Here is a 20,763-nt window from a genome sequence, read left to right as displayed (position 1 = left end):
AGATGGAGTAACTGGGATAGATAGAGTTGATCTCTGAAAGTCATTTCTCACTATGAATAGGAGCTTAGTACTGGCTTCTTCTTTCAGGAAGGTTAGGTCCTTCCTGAAAAACTCAGCAGTATAACAAAGAGTTGAATAAGGTAAGGACTGAAATCTCTTTGCCTCACAGTGTTCATGTCTCCACCTAGGCAGATTTGAATCTGGTCTGCGCAAAGGCAGGTAGCTCTGTGGCCATCCGTGCTGTACTTGTTACATTGCTAAATGGAAGATGTCAGACCTTGCCTGCCACATTTCATGGCCATCCACCTTTGCCTCACCAAACAGGAAACCTCTCCAGATATGGTGATCAAATTTTGAAAGTTAACTATCTGGAGGAGGGGAGGGGAAGAGGGAGAAAAAGCCCATAAGAACTTCATGAGGTTTATACTTAATTTAAGGGAAGCAGTACTGCTTTTACCACAGAGAGCATTCATTTCTTTCAAACTTTAACAGCAAATAGCAGATACTAACTTAGTCATTTCAGAGAAAATCACCATCAGGCTGTATTTTGAATGCTAAACTAATGGGGCTATCTGAAGCAATGCACATTTTGAGTTTGAAGAAAGGATAGATAATTTGGGATGCAATTTGAAGAGAGACCTTGACAGATTCTAAGCAGGGTGCATCAGAGCATGGAATGACTGGAACTGCATTTTATTTGGCTTAAAATGGCTGAGCACAAGGAACTAGGGAATCCAGGGATAAAGCTGCAAAGATTTTCATCTGCTGGTCATCATAACCAAGTGTGGCCCAGGTAATGGGACTACCAGATGATAGAATCAGCTGGCCGACAGCTGTATAGATAATGCCAGTGTCTTCCCAGCCTATTTGCCTAGGGGACATACTGAGAAAGTGTTCTTACTGGAAAACCCCCACCACACAACTGGCCAGCAGGGGAGAGGGTTTAATGGTTTGGTGGAGTAGTGTGATTCAGCTGCATTAAAGCTGAAGGATGAAAGTGAGGAACTAGTTGAACTAATTTCTAGAAAACATCTGCACAATAAGTAATAACAACAATAACTTGCTTTTATAGGTGTTCTTCATGCTTAGCTTTTCAAGGTCTTCCAGAGAGAGGCATGCACAATAATCTCTATTCAAGTGACATAAAATCCTGACATATGGGTAAAGTTATTTGTCCTCAGCTAAAAAGCAGGACAGAGGAAACAGTTCATCTTCTGAGACACAGCCTGATTCTCTGTCCAAGAAAACTGTCTCCCCAGAGAGGGAAAGGAAGATAACATTTCTGAATGCCATGGAGCTTAACATCTCTCATGATGTTGCTTTTACAGCAGGGAAAACTCAAACTCCTGAAGTAAATATTACTATTTTTAATGTGTGTTCTGAATTAACTACTGTTCCTGTTATTCACTTACTCCTTACGCTAATCTCCTTATTTACCCATATCTCTCTTATATACACACATGCACATGCATAGGCAAATTCATCCCAGACAACTTCTCCCCCATCCTGCCAACATCTCATCATATCAGCACAACAGCATTGAGAGAGGATTTTTTTACTATATTCTAAAATATGAAGCCAGTATTTTGACAGTGACAAATCATAAGCATCAATTTGCAAGAGCATTTTAATGAGAACACCAGGGATAAGTTGCTTCACCATTTTTCCATTCCAATGGAAAACAGAAGTTATTTTTTCTTCTTTTCTTGTTACCTTTTTACCTTTTTTCCTTTCCTTTTTTTTTCCTTTTTCTGTACCTTTGGCTACAGCTTATGATGCTCCTATGCAGGCAGGATTAATGTCATTCATAAGATGCAGTCCCTTCAGTCTAAGAACATTTCATTGCATGAAAAGGTTTCTGGGTAATTGTTTTATTTTGATGTAAGCTGTTAAAATATGGAGAAAACACTGTCTAATTATTTGAAGATAGAATCCAGGCTGGGTCATGTCTCTTTATTTCAAGGCTGAATCTACTTTAAATTGATGAGTTGAGGGACTATTGAAGGAATTTTATTCTCAGTAGTCGTGACAAGAGAATGAGGGAGGTGGGAGTGAAAGCTAGATTCATTCCGAGCAGCTTTCCCTCCAGTTCTGCTGAAGGTGTCTCTTAGCTGTTTCTCACTGCAGATCCAGTGCCTACAGGCTTGGTTTGCACTTCCTTTTATTATTGCTACTGTTTTTCTCAGAAGCGTTGAATCATGAAAGTCATCTGTGGGAGAAAGTTATTTCAGATAAAGAAACCTGGACTCAGTTGCTGTCAGTAACCTCCACACTGATGCAGGAGCAAGAGACAAACGCAGCCACTCTCTCCTCCAGGTCTCTCTCCCTAGAAACTGAGACGTGAAACACACTTTAATTTTGCTCTGCACCTTCTGGCAGAGAAGCTGAGTCTGTTACTCGGTGTGCTGAGGGTTTGGTCAGTGAGCCTAGGACCTAAGATCAGGTTAAATCCACTTTTCTTTGACTTGTGACTAGTGCAGATTTTGACTATCTCCAGGGGCAAAGCTGCAGCCCAATAGCCCTCCTCCGTCTCCTTCTCCTGTCATGGATGCCTCTTCTTCAGGGGAAGACAGAGATGCTTTTCTTCAGAGCTGAGAGGGTACAGCATGTAGGTGTGTAGGAGAGTGTGAGGCTGTGCACTGCGTCTGTGTAGACAGTACAAGGAGCGTGTGGGTGGGTAAAGAGGGAAGAGGGCATGTGGCTGTCAGAGGGCAAACACATGTCTGCACAGCTCCTATCAGCATCCCATGCCGCCTGGGCACCACCTGCTCAGCTCAAAGCCTTTCCTAGGTGCCTACCGTTGTGCAAGGGTTCCCTACAACCCAGGGAGGCTTTGAACCTTCCCTTTGCCTCAGAGGCTGGTCCACACGTGGGCGGCTGCTGAGGCAGCAGGAGACGCGTCTAAGCCTCTGGCCTCCCCTTATTCCCATCAGTGTGGGAAGGAAGAGCTCCCTGTGGGTGAAGCAGGTAGGACCTTCTCACCTCCCTGCTCTCACAATGGGACTTGGCAGGATCCCAAAGCCCCAGAGTCTACCTGAGGGCATGGAGTCCCCTGGGTAGTGCTTAGAGAGAGGCAGGGAGAGGCCCTGTGGGGCCCGCAGGAGGCCCTGAGGGGCAGAGCTGGGCGCTGAGGGGCAGAGCTGGAAGCTGAGGGGCAGAGTCGGGAGCTGAGGGGCAGAGCCGGGCACTGAGGCATGGAGATGGGAGTTGAGGGGCAGTTTAAGGGAGGCAGAGAGGACAGGACAAGGACAGAAGGCGAGCTGGCCAGGAACAGCGGACGACAAGGAAAAGCACAGGAGAGGTAGAGGCGGAGGAAGAGAGAGGAGGACAGGGGCAGGACAAGGACTGGAAAGGACAGGGGCAGGGACAGCAGGAGAGAGAGTCAGAACAGGGCCGGGGAGCTGTGCTCCCGCACGGCTGCCGGGGGTGGGAGAGGGCGGCTTGGGGCGGCCGGGAGCGGCAGCAGCGGCTCTGCCGGCGCCCGGCACCCCGGTACCGGTGCACCCCGCAGCGCCGCGGGGCCGGCCCGGACCGACCTCCCCGGGGCCGCCGGGGCTCTGCGGACACCGGCGAGCCGGGGAAACCCTGGGGCTGCAGGCGAGGGAGCGCTCGGGGCGCCGAGCGCCCGCACCGAGACCGGGCTAACTCCTCCCTGCGTTTGGTCGCCCCCGGCCCCCCCTCCCCGCCCTGGGCTTTCTTCTGCGCCTGCAGAGCTCCGGGGCCGGCCGCCGCCCGGGGCCCGGGATGCCCGGCCGGCTGGCGGCGACGTGCTGTGCTCTGGGACCGCCTCGACTCGGGAGCCCAGCGCCGCAGGTTGCAGCCGGACAGCACTTGACCAGCTGTTTTGTCCATTTTCTAATTTCGTGCAGAGCAGGGCAGCGGTCATCGAGGTAATCTGTAGATCCGTGGCTTTAAAGGATAAATTAGAGCATTGGATTTGATCCGTATTGCAGTGGATTAGAGCAACCTCTCCCCCCCTCCCCTTCTCCTCCCCCCCCCTTTCAATTCACTCCCCCTTCCTCCAGCACCACCTTTTTTCCTCTCATGCAATACCAAAACTGACCCTGCCTGCCAGAGGGACTCTGCTAGGCGAGCAGAGCGGTGCCCACACCGCCGGCACACTGCGGGAGCCCTGCTTTCCCCTCCAGCCTCCGCAGACCCTCCGGGGCATCGCTGCTGCAAGTTCCCCGGGGGCTGGCGCCGGGGCCGCGGTGGCTGCCCCCGAGCTGTCCCGGCGCCCCGGCCCTGCCGGTGTCGTGGGGCGGCGGCGAGGCAGAGCGGCCCCCGGAGGGCATTTTCCGGAGCCGAGCGGGGCCGGAGATCCGGCAGGAAATGGAAGGATGAAGTGTGCAGCCGAAGCGGTGATGCTTGTTCTCTCCTCGCTTTCCCCTGCAGGAATGTAATCCGCAATGCTAGTTCTCAGGTTGCTCAATGTTGTTGCTCCAGCCTACTTCTTGTGCATCTCCCTAGTGACCTTCGTCCTCCAGATCTTTCTCTTCATCCCCAGCATGTTCAGAGACCCTTCCACCACCTCACTTCTCTCTCCTGCTCTGCTGCATGGGGCCCTCTTCCTCTTCCTCTCAGCTAATGCCCTGGGCAACTACGTGCTTGTGATCCAGAGCTCCCCTGAGGACTTGGGCAAGGGCTTAAACTTGGGTGAAGGAGCCGAAGTGGTGGCAGACTGGCTGGATGGAAGCAGGTCCCCTGGCTCAGCCTTGCCCAGCACTCACTTCTGTAGACTGTGTGCCAGAGTCACCCAGAGGCATGACCACCACTGTTTCTTCACAGGGAACTGCATCGGGAGCAGGAACATGCGGAACTTCATCATGTTCTGCCTCTACACCTCCCTGGCTTGCCTCGACTCCCTGGTGGCAGGCATGGCTTACATTTCTGTTGCACTCTCCATGTCCTTTGCAAATCCACTGGCCTTCCTCACCCTTCTGCCTCACTCCATCAGCCAGTTCTTTTCAGGTAAGGACTCCTTCCTTGGAGATAAGGAGCATGTTCCTCCTCCTGAGCCCCTGGGGTGTGAGGGAGGACATGCTATTTCCCCGGCAGTGGGGGGTTAGGTGGGCAGACGGGGGAATGGGCAAGAACGAGAATTATCTGTGTTCAGTAAAGCCCTGTTTAGAGTCTGGAGACAGTGTTTGCAAAAGATTTTGCTTCAACTGAAATAAAGCCTGGGACCTACTGCAGGTTACAGCCACAGCCCTATTCATAACCCATTAGACTCTATAAAACCATAACCAGCTTGTCAGTGGCAGAATAGGGCGGCTGATCATGCAGGGAGTGTGTTGCAATTAGACAGGAGGAGAGAGAAGATTTCAGCCATTGCCCTATAAGCAAGGGGCATCTTTTTCATTTCCTACAGGCAGAGGTGGGTGGTGGCGGTGGTGGTCTGTAGGTTTTCATATCCTACAGGTCTTCAGGATCCCCATAACCCAGTAGAGATGTTAGTGCTCTCCTGATCTGGGTCCATGCAGCCACTGCATTCACTGTCACCCACCTCCTATATCCTGGCAGTAAAAACTTACTGAGACCTTGTCATCCTTCCAGTACAGGAGGATTCATGCTCAGGCAACAGTTAACTTCTACAAACCAACAGGAAAGTTAAAGTGACATGATTAGCAAGCTCTCTCATGACCCCAGTTTGGGACATGGTTCCACAGAGAGGTAGAAATTCTCCGTGTGCCTGCTGTCTGCAAGAGCTCTGCACCAAAAGCAAATGCCTTTCTTCCTTTCACCATCCCTTACCCTTCCTTCCGTTTTTTCTACCTTCCTTTCTCTTCCTGCTATTCCAAAAATCTCCCCAAACCCTTCTCTTCCTCCTCCTGATCCTGTTCCCACAACTCTTCCTCTGCTCTTCCAACCTTGTCCCTTCACCTTTCAGCATGTCCCCCAAACTCTCCAGCCTCAATCCTTTCTCTATCCAAACCTAAGAGCTAGATAAAACCTGACAGTAGATAAAGCCTGATCTCTGAGAAGTGACTATGCAGAGAGCTTAGTGTGTTATTCTGCCCTGAAAGTGACTGCAGAAGAATGTAATTTTTCCCCGTATGCAGCTCATGCCTAGCAGACTTAGATCAGCTTTCTTTACAGACCAAAATAGGTATTCCGTATTTTTTAGATTTGCAGATTCAACTGAGCTCTGCAATAAGGGTCTGGCATCTGTTCTGGCTCATGCACCATCACCAGAAGTGTTGATTATGATTCAAGTGTGGAATCTTCATTGCTGGTGGTACAAGAGCCAGAGAGGCCCCGGCTTGCTTTTCGGATTCCAGGCTGGGTTTGCAGGTTTGCCACCTGAAAACAAATAAATATCTCTCCACTTGGCAAACTGGCAGATTTGTGATGGTAATCACTGAGAGACAATAAACAGGAAATCCTGCCATGACATTTTTATGGAGTCATTTTTCCAAGTAGAACAATTTTTGTAAATAGCGTTGCATGAGCTCCACTAACATTAAAAACACTGGGCATAATTTGCCCCAGTGTCTAAGCTCTGCTCAACACAGCAGACTGGAGCAGGGATGTGGAAGGAGATTATCAAGGAATTAGTTATATCTCTCTGATTCTATGGGCTGATCTGCACCAAAATGGGTCCTGGCAAACATTTGAGGAGTCATTGAAGTGACCAAATTCTGGTATTAGCAACGCGCAGTGCCAAAGACAGCACATGGGCAGGATTTGAGTGGGACACAACTGGGCTGGGTGCGGGGCTGAAAGCTGGGTGTCAGAACATCCTCGAGAGGCGACAGCTCCCAGCTCCCATTGAATTCCCAGCCTGGCTGGAGCTGAAAGCTGCTGCCTCACACAGAGATATACAGACAGCGAGCAGAGTGTTGGTTCCTTGGGAAGAAGGGCCTACTGAGTTTCTACCAGCACATTTAACTTCCAATTTAGGAAAGAAAAACACAGTCTGGCGTAGTTACTTGGAAGGATCATCCATACAACATTTTTCTTATGCAGCTAACACAACTATTACTTAAGGATTGTTGAGGGATCCAAAGAGAGAACTACTATAGCAGAGAAAAAACACACTTGTCTTCTTTTTCTACAGTATGTCCTCTACACTGGAGACAGGAGAGGAGAGTAACGGAATGGTGGATCTACTGGTCTTATGTCTACTAAATGTTTCCTGCCTCCATACTGGGAAAATTTGCAGCTGGCTAGTTTTGCCAGATTGTGCTCCGGCATGGATTTCAGAATCTGACACAGAGTCTGTAATTTCAGCTTTGTGATTCAGCTTTTCTGGCATAGATAATGTATGGCAACAAACCTGAGATCACATCAGGTCAGTTAGAGCAAAAGTGCATCTGAGACTAAAACGGGCTGTGATAATGAGGGACAAATGAACAATACAGGTCAGACTGGAGCCACAAAAAGAAATGATAGAAAATGTTTTACGCAGCCAACCTGAAAATAAGGTTAAAAAACCTTATATCTGGAAAACATGGTTTAGAGATGCTTAACATTTGCAAGGGGAGACAAGGTTAATTTCTTGCTCAATATTGAATTTCAGCAGGGCACACAGAAATAAAGCTTATAGCCATGCTAGCTATAAGCTTTATTTATAAGGTTCTAAAGAAAACAGCTATTTTTCTCCAAGTTCCCATCTGATTATCAGCTGTAGAAAGGAATAAATCTCTGTCACATTCTGGCCCAGTAAAAGAAGGGCAAAGAAGCTTATGTTTTGCTCTGGCGTTCCTATCTAATTCATTGAGTTATTCTAGCAGAACTGGTATGAGGATTTGTCATCATCCTAAAGGGTCTGCTCTCCCCTTGCTATATTGCATATGAAGCCCAATGAACCGAACGGAATATGATGGGAAGGGAAAGATGACGCTGCATTTAGAGAGCAAACTGACTGACACCAGTATGTTTTTCTAGTCTTGAGGACAACCTCTGAAAGCTCCAGGCGTTAGTCGGTCGCCTTACAAATCATCCTGAAATGGATGACCCAGCCAAGCTCACGGCTTGGAGGGAACGTCACAGTCCGTCCCGACCTGTCACTTGCAGTGCTGTGAGGTGGAGAAGCTGGGATTCATAGGTTGAAAGGCCAAGCAGCATCACTCACTCTGGCTTTCTGTGTAAGAGAAGCAAGAGACGTTTATCCAGCCACCTTTGTATCAAACTTAAAACCTAAAGCAGCCGTGTACTTATTTTAGGCAGCCACCCTCTACTAAGCACACAATCCTTGCTCTGGCAGGGATTCCTGTGCGGCCAGAGGCAGCAGTCCTGCACTTCTCCTTACAGGGGCTCCTGCGGGTGCAGAAGACCCAGAGCCTGCAGCTGCCCTGTCACACGTTCTTCCAGAAGGGAGCATTTGAGAGCTTTACTTATTTTTAAACCTTGCAGGAATTAGCACAAATTTCATTCTCTCTATTTGCCAGTGTGTAAATATGGGTGTTTAATAATATATCAGTATATACAAAATAAGTGCGTACACATTCATATGTACACATACAGTACTATTTTAAAGGGCTTTTATCTGCCTAGGCACTGCAAGGTCACTCAGTGATAACTATTATTTTCCAGAAGGAGTTCTAACATCATTGTAGAGAGAAGGGCCCACAGAATGATCTTTAATTTAAAAACATTCAATACAAATATATGTTACAAAAACTGTTGAGTTCAGAGTTTCAGCCCTATAAAATATTCAGAGCATTCTAGCAGCAGATTTAAAAAAGGAATTTGGTCTGTATTTTGGAAATTTTTCTATTTTTTTCATGCACTCATATGAAAACTGCATTTGCTCAATGCTGGGAATGGCATTATTGATTCATTTCATTTTAAGATATTATATATACATATACAGTGGTGAATCCCAAATCTTTGTGCCTAGTACTACTGCACACACTAAGGTTTCTGGAAGAATCTAAATGCTGTAGGGCCCGCAGTCATTTTCAAAAGGAATCCGGGAAATCTTAGTTTCACTGTGATTAGCAGGTCCTTAAATCGTTTAACCAGTCTTTGAAATAGTGCTGAAGTCTTTAAAAAATGTTTCATTCCTGGTTGAAATTGCCTCTGAAATCTAGATCCTCACATTAAGAGCAAAGGAAGAAGCCTACTGAGACCACTACTGTTTTAGTACTTCCCCAGTAAGGTTCATTACATTGAACACTACAAAGAAAACAGGTTAATAGAGTTAACTCCCCACTTGGACAGCTGCTAGAGAATATAGCCAGCTCTTCCCTTCTCCAGGCTGAATGCTCTTGGAGGGCTATTACACTGATACGTGAGATGTGTCTAAAAATGCTTCTTTTATTGTCTTCTCTTCTCCTGACTCTTGACCTACAGGAGCTCTCCTTAGCTCTGAGATGTTTGTCATCCTCATGCTCTACCTTTGGCTTGGGATCGGCCTGGCCTGTGCTGGCTTCTGCTGCCATCAGATGCTGCTGATCTTACGGGGGCAGACACGGTACCAGCTGCGGAAAGGGATGGTGGTAAGAGCTCGACCCTGGAGGGAGAACCTGCAAGAGGTCTTTGGGAAGAGGTGGCTACTAGGACTTCTCATCCCTGTGCTGAATGTTGGAAATGACTACCATAGGCAGAAAGAGAAATAAAATCCCAGAGGGTGCGTGTGCATCTCATACACACAACACCTTCCCTGTTCTCTCCCACTCTCTCTGAATCTCTGAAGAGTTGGACTAGTCCATCTCTCGGGATTGCAGCCTCTGTGGGAGGAAAGGACTGGCTAACTAACAGAATAAATTTAGCATATTAACAAGGAGATCACACACCATGTAGATGAAGAGATACTGCAGCTTAATAGTCACATCACTGCACCTGTGTACATGGCAACAGTCTTTGAACTAGCAGAAAAATCAGTCAGCCCCTCCTATGGCTTCCTGCCCAACTTCTCCGGCCCCCAGCTCCCATCAGCCAGCCTGTACCTTCCCTAATGAATTGCAGCAGGAGCTTTCAGAGAGCTTGGGCTGTTGTGGTAGACTGTAAGAACAGGGAGTTCTTTGGGAGGGTTTTGTAGGGTGTCTTTGGCTCTTACATACCTAAAGCAACTTTATGATACTGAGAAGCCTTTAGTGATAGAACTGCAATGTAAGTGAGCTACCCTAGGAGCAGGCTGTGCACATGGCTAGGAAGGTGGATAGACTTTCTCTCCACAAGCTAGAAAATCGAGGAGAAAACAAAGAGAAATCCAAAGTTTCTCCATTTCTGCACTTGATAAGTGAGGACTGTAGCTCTGCTACTTAGTTTCAGCTGCCCTTTGCCCAGTGACACAGTCCCAGCAAAGCTGCACTTCTGACAGAGAGCAGCCAGCAGATAAATCATCATGCGGAGACACAAGGAAAGAAAACCACCAAGGTGACTGAAAAGGCTATATCTGAGAAGCTGTACGTCATGGCAGGCTGAGTGAGAGAGGGGGAAGTGTGCACATGCACGGAGCCGAGAGGAGGGTGCCAAGAGCCCTGCTGGCGCGCGTGAGCCCTGATGCATCACCCTGCCAGACAGGACGCCTGCATTGTTTGTGCTATGAAGAGTGGAGACTCCCAGAAGACAGGGAGGTTTTCCAGCTGATCAGAACACTTCACACTAAAAACAAAACCAAAAATGTTTACCTCAGACGTCCCTGCCACACCACCTTTATAGGCTCTCCAGGGCAATTCCTTCTCGCATTGCCGCAGAGAGGTATTTTCATCCATGTTCTAACTCCATTAAGGAGGTTAATGGAATTACTACAGGGATTAATCAGCCTAATGAGTCCGTTGGTTTCCAGCAACAGCCCATGAGATCAGTGCTGAGATCCTACACTACCAGGTGCCTTAAGAAAGGATACCACGACATCTCTGCCAGGATCATAGCACTGGACTCCCCAGCAGCTGTAACAAGAAGCCTGTGTTTTGGCAAACTGCATCAGCTTCCATGGGCTGGGTGGGAAGCCATTGCTTCTCTTTAATAGTCTGGGAAGTGTGGTGATAAAGAGTGAAAAGCGAATTTTCTTCCTCAAAAAATGCTCTCAGTGCTTTCCAGGTGGATGGATGCACCACACTCGGTTTCATTCTCATGTTTCTCACACGGCAGAGCAGAGGCATTCATTCCTATAGGCTTTGTATATGTCCTTCACAGCTTCATACTTGTGTACGCGTCTGGATCAGTAACAAACAAAGTCTATTGTGATGAGTGGAGTAATCATGGCAATATACTGAGACCCTCTCCCAGCTGGATACTTAAAACATATAGTATATAAGTTCTTCCACACTATGTGTGTGTGTGTTCATACGAATGCACCACTGTTTCTGTGTATAATATGCTAACAGTGAACAATAAAAAGTGTTCTGACTTTTTACACCAGCTGTACTGTGCTTTTTAACAGTTCATTAGCTGAATTTGTACATGGAGGTGAGTACAATTGTTACAGCGCACATATATTCATGTTGGAGGAAAAAGTCAGGATTTGTTTATTGGTTTTCCAAATAATTCGTTATATGATTTTGGACAAGTCATGCCACCCTTTCTGCATTAACTCCCAATCTAAAAATGCATCTAATAATCATCCTGCAGGCACTCTAATTTCTATTTTTAAATTACAATGTGAGCCTCAAATGAAAGCTACAGAAGAATTAAAGCTATTATCATCATCCACAACAGCATCTTGAAATCAATTATTCCTTATTGGTAAGATGACATCAAGGTGAACAGACAGTCATCTTGTCATTGGAACCTGAGCCAGCACTTCATGCCATATACCTCACCTTGGAAGGATTCCCAGCATTATTCTTATTCCACAGATTAGTTGGTCCAACTTCTTTTTTACATCTTTCTAGAGGCAATAGGCTCCAACACCTTAGCCAGTAGCTTCGTCATGTCAGCAGAAATTATGTTTTGACATTCGTGCCCTCTGCTTTTGTCATTGGACTGAGACTGCAGTTTCGGGCAGTTTGTGGTACTTCTAGCCTGCTGACACATAGCTTCAGGCTCATCAGGTGCCTCGTGCTGAGAAAAGCACGGCCAGCCCTGAGTTTTGGTGGGGTGCTCTGCAAGGACAGTCCACACACAGCACAACTGTCTGTGAAGCCTGTTGTGTCTTCACGTCAGTGCTGGATTGTGCCTGGTCCCTCTGCCAAGGATGCGGTCACCTGCCCTCCTGGCAAAGACTCAGTCCCTGCTAAAGCACAGGATGGAGGGAGTCCCAATTTGGGTAACCACAGCACAATTCCCTACAATTATTCTTTCCGTTGGATACCTGTGTTCCCGACCATAAGTCCGTCAGGCTAAACAGTTCCTCTGCAGCAAAGTATTGCGTTTCAGCGGTAGTGGTGGGACTTCAGCATGTATACAGTCTTTCCAATTATGATGATTGGGGGTGAAAAGAGCTGTAAGAATGTAACATTACAGTAACATTGTATATTGGCTGATTACTCTGCTCATTCCCAGCTTTGTGGACTGGAGTAGAGTAGTGGTTCTGCAGAACAGCTGTGAGCAGCTCTTTAATTATCCAGCTGCCCTGACATCCATTCCCTGTCACACCTGTATATCCACTTACAAAAATCCTTGGGAAGAAAATGTAACAGGGCTTAACAACTCCAAACTCCCCCCCTGTGAGGAGGGGGAGGCACCCTCCTCACAGCAACTGCTTTGCTCTTAGCTAGGAATTGGTAAATGAAGGCTGAGCTCAGTGGCAATGTCACAAATTCTCAGCTAGATCTATTCGATGACTCTAAAATATTACAAAGAGAAACAATGAAACCTTCCCATTTTCTGTGCTTAGAGAGCCATTACTTACTATTTGTATGTTATTAAAGAACAGCTGCAATAGGAACGTGTTTTGAAACATGATTTCTTGTGACAATGTTTAACTACTTGTAACGTTTTTAAAAACAAAATATTTGGGGCTTCTCTGGGCTGTGGAAAAATCAGACGAGCATCAGTTCTTCCCTGATAATGTTAATAGATGAAGGAAAAGCTCCCTGTTGCCTAAGAACTTGCACAGACATAAGACAATTTTACTTAGTGGCTTGTCTATCTTAAGCATGGCTACTTGAAGAAATAATGCCATCTTTAAGGCCTGAGAAGTCCTTGCAGTGAAAGTATGGAACAAACTAAGGCATGCAACTATGAAGTTAGCCCTTCTAAGGCTGTACTTACATATATTAAGAAACCCTTTCAAAAATAAGTGGGTAGTGTTCCTCTTCACACCTACAGTGTCAGGCAGTCCTCAAAGGCTGCGTGCAAAAGCTCTTCATTAGATATTTTCAGAGAATATAGAGTTAAAAAACAGAGAGTCTCAAGTAATAAGGCAGAGGGAAGATATGATAAAAGACTGTGTGAAGTAGCATTTATCTTGTTTAAGAAATAGCCAACTGAAGGGAGATGATCACAGTCTAAAAATACTTGCAAAGAGACAGACTAAATGAATGAGGAGACTCATTAACTATAAGGAAAGAGCTGGAGGAGGACAGACAGTCCCAGAGTGAAGGAAAGAAAATCCAAGGTCAGAGATTAGGGCTCCTATCTTTATAACAGTCAGAAGAGAGCAATCAGAGAAAGCGAGAGCAGAAGCAATTTGATGTTGGTAGGAACGATGCACTGAGATCCGGCAGGTGGTAGGAGTATGACAGCACAACTCAAGTTATCTTCATTCACTGTTGACTAAAATGACACAAGGAAAGCCCAGACTGGGAAAACTCACTACTAATCACTTTCTGGAAAAAAAAAAAAACAGAACAAAACAAAAAAAAAGAAGCCCCAGAAGAACTGAAAGGGCTTTTCTCACTTCAAAAACAAATGATATTGCAAGCAGGAGCTCAGAGCTGAATGGGTAGAAGTCGTAAGTAGCAACAACAGGATCTGTATACTAACACTTCTCTCAGAGATATTTAAAGACTAGCCAGAACTATCGTGTTTGGAGTGGTGCAGAGACCTACTTATTCAAAATAAATGGAGAAGAAAACTTAGAGTGTGTATGGAGTCTGTGTGCCCTGCTAGATATTTGAATCGATGGAAATGCAATGTCAAACAGCCTCTATAAACCAAAAATAGAGTGTTCTCTAATAACTACACAACCACATGTGGGTTCTCTGTTTTTCCAGCTCTTTTCCAAAAAGCCAGAGGAATAACAAGCCCTTGGAGCTTGCCCCAAAAGTCAGCAAACGTAGAATAATTTGTGCTTCAGACCTCTTACAGCCAGCCTTCCAGCCAGCAGCCTCTTCTTCATTACACAGAAGAGATTTTAGCATTAGCTATCCTACTGACCCTAGCCAGCAAGTGGTGTCAGAGCTCAGACAGGCCAGTTTCACAAGGCTTTGAAAGCCAGTATCTTCCAGTCTCCCCAGATGTTTACAAACAACAAATATAAGCTCTCAAACACTAGCGTCATCTGCTTTTTGCACAGTGCCTCATTTAACATGCAGACAGACACCTTAACAGCAGTTCCAGAATTAAAAAATCAATTAAAGACATGCAGAGCATGCAACTTTAGTTTATGTATAAACTGACAAAGGAGTGAATAACAGTAGCAAACTCTGCATGTGAAAGAGAAGAATTACTCTGAGATAAATGGAAATGGGAAAGTTTATCTGTCTGCTACTGATTTTCCAGATGTTGCTGTTAATCAGCTTTGACCGTGAAGAGTCACCAATTTGGGTTTCCTGTGATTACTATACATCTACAAGCTTAGGGGAATGCATAGCTTCTAGCACCTTTTCAGTTATTTTGCCCAGTCTATCTTTATCACTGGTCATTCCCAGGTTATTATCATACCTGACTGGAAAAATTCCATTAGATGTCAGATCAACCTTTCAGCTGCTTATGCTGCACAAGCAGAGGTGAAGACATGAGCCTGTGTATCATCATTTACTGAAAATACTATTGATTGGTGGCCATCCCTACGCCCTCGAGAGTCTTATACCTGCACTGAGCAATGGGGTTAACACAGTGGACCGTGCATGACAGTGCCATGGGAATTAGCAGGCAACTGCTAAGTGCGGCTTTGTCCTGAAGGCAAAGGAATATCAAGGAATGATATTATCAGCCAGAACTGCTGGAGATGACAGAAGAGCTTTTTGGTCAGTGACAGAAAAAACAGGGCACACATGCAGCATCATCAGCCAGGACCCTTAACGGTTTGTGACTGCTTGGAGGACACTGTTAGCCAGTACATGAGCAGTCTTTGTAGGTCCAAAGGTGATTTGCTGAAGTCAAGCAGATCCAAAAACTCCAGAGGCTATGAAAGGTACTTTGACAAAAACTTTTAAATAACATTACCTAAAGGAGAAACTATTTCACTAGATAAGAACCAGCTAGCAATCAATGCTAAGATCACTGTTTTGAGCAATGGAAGCTCCTTCAAGGCTTGGAGAAACTGTCCCTCTAGCATACTGACAGCTTTCATAAGGAGGTACCAGTTCTTTATTACTCTTCACTGAGAGTTTGATTATTCAAGGTTGTCACCAGATCTTCCCTCAAAATATCCAGTGCCCAGTGAAATAAAAGTGGTTCATACAACTGTGTGTCCTCCCAGCAGCATGTACTGATACTATGATTTTCTGCTCCAGAGGACACCTGTAACACTCAGTGAGGAGGACTTGACTGAGACAACTTTGATTAAGCAAGCTGTTCATTATGCTAAACAAAACTTGATTCAAATTTTACAAGTGTTATTGTGAGAGCAATGAATTTTTTCTTTTTCTTGGTGCAAGTCCACAACACAGTGCATAAAAAAGGCTTGGGACTCATCTATTTATTTCGCTAAACCAGTAAGCGCTAACCTGCAATTTTACCAGTGCTCTAACCATCTTCCTTTATGTTTAAATTGTTACTAATCATCCAAGAAATAAACTAACGTGAAAGAAGGCATAAGGGAAAGATGGGGCTAACTGCAGAAAATAAAAGGTAGTAACAAAGTACAAAGCTGTCAGCCATATGGTTCATGCAGACCTAAAATCTCTTTTAAAACCTCTGGAAACTCCTGAGCCTCCATTAACTTCTGAAGAGAAAACAAAAATCTCATATGTTTCTCATCCCAAGAGAAGAGCTGAACTTTCAAATCAAACTGCAAGATCCAATTTCCGGCTCCAAGTATTTGATCTTAGCTCTTAGGTCTGGAGCATATTCCAGGTTATGAATTCAGCCCACAGCCACCTCAGATCACCCCATTGCTTCAGGGTAGTCATGCGATGTGAAGCTGTTCAGAAATTTGTCTATACAAAAAAATGCAACCGGCAGGCACAGTCAGCCTGGGCAGAGTCTATGTCCTTGCAGCAAGAGCCGGCCGCCATCAGAGATGCCATCAAGTCAGTCAGGAATTTTACTGTCCAGGCTGTCAACTGCACACTAAGATCCCCTTAGCCCAAGCAAGGATCTTATATATAACACAGAAGCTTTCTATCAGACCCAGGTTTGGGGTAGAAGAACTCCTGCAATTAGGTTGGAGGCAAACACCACTTCTCTCCCTTGACACTCTCTCTTTGGCTATATGCGCTAAGTACTCATTTTGAACCAATTTGGCCAGACACGGCCCAGCATCATCCGACCAGCTATTAGTATCTTGTGAGAAAGGACAAACTTCAGAGGAAGGTATAAATTATGTTGAAGGGAAAAGAGTAGAAAAGTGAGTAATATGCAAAGGAGTGTGCCAATCCAGCCTACAAATTATAGCATGATGTTGGACAAACTAAATACGAGCCTACAGAAAAAGATGGCATCGTTTCAGACTGCGTATGAAAATGAACTTGGAACAAAAAAATTGTAAACCTTTTCTATGGTGCTCTGATGCAATAAAGACATAGAATATTGTATTCAGCTCTGCCTTCATTAGTCAAAGCAGACTGAGTTCCCAGAAAAGCCATAAATTATGAAACAACTGAAAAATGGATTTGTAAGAGGAAGAAATGGTTATATTGGCCTGGTATGGGTAATTAAAACCAAGGTGAATGTGAGGAAAGTGCAATGGCAATCTAATATGTATATGTTGGAGGGTGGGAGAAATAATTCTCTGGATTGAATAAACCACCAGTAACTGGAAACAAAGAGTTCAATTTAAGAAAATGAAATCATAAGTTAAAATTTCAGGAAAAGCTTCCAGATTGCAGTTCTTTCACTGTTAAACTGCAGGATAAGCTTACACTGGAAAAGCTGGAATCCTTGTGACTAGTGAGCTGTAAATCGACGAGAGCAAAGCTCAGTGGATAGGGAACAGCCTGGTATTGCTAGAACAGTGGGAAAAAATAAACTAGAGAAGCTGCCACTTTTTACCAAGACAGCTGCTAAAACCATAGGCAATACTAAGTACACAACTTAAGTCAAGAGGGGGCCAGATACGGATATTACTGAGCTGAAACTTCTTCATATGATTATGACTTCTCTATTCTGAGTTGCACTTTGTGCCGTCTCAGCTGGGTTCAACACATTAGTACCATAGTGCTGTATTCAGTGGAAGTAATCTGAAATACAAATAATTAGGTAAATAAAACAATTCTATATAGGTGGCATATGTTGAAAAAGGCATAAAACACAGTGCTTTGTCTTCTTTTTATAAGTATGGGATTAGAGCACGTGACTTTCATATAGCTTGTTTGTAAATGCTGCAACTACTGCCGACAGAAAGCAGAGAGCTTAAAAATTTTACATCTCGAAAGTATTTTTTCATTCAATAACAAGTTATAATGATCTTTCTCAGCATTTCAAAATGACTAAGAGATATCCAGACTTCTTGAGCTGTTAACATCTTTTACCCTTTCAAGCACTTCCAGAATGACCACTGTGTATGTATGTAGATGGAGGAAAACACGTCTATATTTCCATTTAATCTGTATTTTCTTTCCCTCGGCATCAACTGTTAGGTATGGTAAGTTCTCATAATACTATTTTGAGACAGTGAGAAACACTACCCATTCAGAACCTCTGGAAATATTGGGACCATTAAATACAACAGTTACATAAATATATGCAAACTGAGATGTAATAATAGATTTAAGATCACTTTCTAATAATTCTGAAATCATTTTAGGGAGTTCTTTCTTTCCCTTCTCTGCTCTTCCTCCACCTCCATCTCCCTCTCCCTCCAAATCTAAGAGAGGGAAATACTTTTCATAAAACATAACAGGTCATTTGGAAAAAAAATGTAGGTGGAAGAAATGGGAGACTATCTTAGAATCTGGAAAACACTAAGGAGAAGAAAGTAGACATTTCATTAGATCAGCTATTATTATTCATGAATCACCCAGAATGACTTTTCATGCTTATTTGATAAAATTTACTTACTGAAACCCCAGTGGAAATCTAACCAATACATAATTTATATTTCCATCCAAGCCTAAAATTAAGGATTACACTGAAGTCAAAGTGTTAAGAGGCTCTATGGATTTTCACTCCCCATAGGCATTAGAAGCTTCACTCTGGTGATCAGAAGTTTCCACTGATACATCATAAAAAGTAATCCTTTTGCAGTTAAGTAGCTAAATGTCAGATCCTCCTAACAAACGTGAATTTTGGGTGGAACGTTAAATCACTTGGGTAACGCAGGTGCATAAGTAGCAAGACCTTGCTCCTGCAGTTTCTTCCAAGCATACAAAAATTCTGCTCATTAATGCACTGCAAATTACGGTGCTATCAGAAACTTTTATACAGGTAAGCTGTCTCAAAAGTCAAGTCCTTATAAAAACAAATCCTAATCCCTGCCCCTTTTCACCTCAGGCTTTGACAAATCTGTGTGTTTCTCTAGCAAAATTTTGCAAAGTGTGTAAGTGTGCTTGTACAAACAAGCAGGACAGAAAGTGCATGGATGAAGAAACAGTAATGAAAATACAGTCAGTTCTGCTGGCTGCAGAGCGCTGCAGCTCAGTCCAGGAAAACAAGACTTAAACATGTTTAGCTTCAAGCATAGACATCGTCCCATTAACTGCAGCTGAACTACTCACATGCTTAATTTTAGTCATGTGTTTCTGAGTTGTGTTGATTAGACTGCATTACTCAATGTCTTCCAGGACTGCAGTCAGCATATTTTTCTGATTTCAAATACAGTAACTTTTTAGATATGAAAGCATAACACGTGATAAGCTTCAAAGCTTTTGACCCCAGTTTCGTATGTTGCGCTACTACAGTGCCACAGACAGGCTTACATGCTGAAGAGGAAAGGGACATGCAGGACCATAATGTAATACATGTGTGTGGGCAAGACAGATGCCCACTTATACCGCAAAAGGGTTTCTGTATCTGCAACGCAGCCAGCTAACACTCTCTCCGTTCCCCTAGTGTTATCAACCATGAGATATTTGCCAAATTTTCCTTGTATAGAGAGAGATGAGTTTAAATCCCTTATACATTTTCCTCCCAATTTTACAAGCCCTAAGGAACCTGCCTCTCTACTAACCTGTGGAATTACATTAGGGGCAATTAACCCAGTGAGTGAACAGCTTCATTTATTAAAATGAAACAAAATGAAAGTTAGTGTAACCTCATAGATGTTCAACCTTAAGAAAATCCGGTGCCAGACTCATGACAACCCACAACCATGACTTGTTGCAAATACCAATATTGAAATTCTCATGTGAGAAGCTTAAAGCACTTTGTAATGGGGAACAAGTACTGTTTTTCTCATTTTACAGCTGAGAAAAATCAAAGCATCTTGCCCAAGGTGAGACAAGGAGCAGAGCCTGGGGCCATCTCAATTCCAACCATATGTTATTGTTTAAATTATTACATGCAGCAGCAGCAGCAATGTGGGTGGAAAGTGCTTTTGAGCTGGGTGCAATTCACGGGACTAAAGCCATGAACATCGGCCTAGACCGCGTTCTTTGACCAGAGGGGAGCAAGGGAAATAGCAAGCGCTCAGCAAGGGCAGCAAGTCAGTTCATCTCCACCATCAGGATACATGTCAGCTTGTACATCCAGATCAAATGCAAAAAAGTAATCCTTATGGTTAAAAATACAGTGTTCAGATTTCTAATGAGAAACCTGAAAAACAGGTTTAGGACATTATGCATATGCATAGCTACCTTAAAATGTATTTTCATGTATCTGCGAGAAAATCCTTCATAATATTTCTGTTCAGTATCCTTTCTCTTTCTACCTTTGCTCCTCTTGTCCTTTACTAACAGCTGTCGCCTACTCGCAGTACTAATTTCATGGAATTTTCTTCATCTTTTTCCACTTTCATCCCCTCAAATTGCTGAGATTTTAGGCGTCAGCCATATGGCCACCAGTTCCTCTCTCAAAGTCCTCCTATTTTATCTTCTACCTGATAGGATCGTTTAGACAAAAGAAAAGGAATGGAAAAATGACAGTGCATTGAGAACAGTGTATAATTTAAAATAAACATTTTGTCACATTAAGAAAATACTGTACATCAATTACAATTACTAAAACAAGATTGAAAGCTGACATTACACATCAGAAAAATGACATGTAAATCAAGATCTTCTATGAGATTAAAGAGACCAGACCAAATCTCAAAAAAAGAAAAAAAACCCAAAGCATATGTTAGACATGTCACTGCTAATGATACAACCTGTTGGACATTAAGTGTGAACATAATTGCCAATATCAGTTTCATGCAATTATGAGCACTCAGGTTAAAGTAGTTCTGGCCTGAAGCTTGGGCACCATGGAAATGTATGGGAAGAATATAGAAAGAGTTGGGTGTTACTATATTTGGTCTCCTTCCAAACAGAAACAACGTCAGGCAAATAAAGGCTTATTTTTAATCACATTCATTTTTTTAAAGGGGCCTACAATGAATGCAGTAGCCCAGTTACTCGAAAATGGTGTGAGACTGATCTTACATTAGAAGAGGGTGTGAAAAGG

The 20,763-nt window shown here is 44.1% G+C and overlaps 1 protein-coding gene across 1 annotated transcript; it reads left to right on the top strand.

The window, feature by feature from the left end:
• The first annotated feature begins 3,596 nt into the window (after positions 1–3,596).
• Positions 3,597–11,308, top strand: ZDHHC22 (zinc finger DHHC-type palmitoyltransferase 22). Its single transcript, XM_068946653.1, has 3 exons — positions 3,597–3,890; positions 4,396–4,971; positions 9,301–11,308. Exons 2-3 carry the CDS (start codon positions 4,410–4,412, stop codon positions 9,564–9,566), a joined length of 828 nt encoding a protein of 275 aa, XP_068802754.1. The 5' UTR covers positions 3,597–3,890; positions 4,396–4,409; the 3' UTR covers positions 9,567–11,308.
• Positions 11,309–20,763: the final 9,455 nt, after the last annotated feature.

Source organism: Struthio camelus, chromosome 5 (genome assembly GCF_040807025.1).
Source record: "Struthio camelus isolate bStrCam1 chromosome 5, bStrCam1.hap1, whole genome shotgun sequence".
NCBI classification, from domain to species: Eukaryota; Metazoa; Chordata; class Aves; order Struthioniformes; family Struthionidae; genus Struthio; species Struthio camelus.
This window is presented reverse-complemented; position numbering and strand designations above follow the sequence as displayed.

Bases quoted from the DNA above. Each gene is read 5' to 3' on its own strand.
- ZDHHC22 (XM_068946653.1), top strand. From the start codon at position 4,410: ATGCTAGTTCTCAGGTTGCTCAATGTTGTTGCTCCAGCCTACTTCTTG. The intron at 4,972-9,300 runs GTAAGGACTCCT...CTTGACCTACAG, and splicing joins CATCAGCCAGTTCTTTTCAG to GAGCTCTCCTTAGCTCTGAG.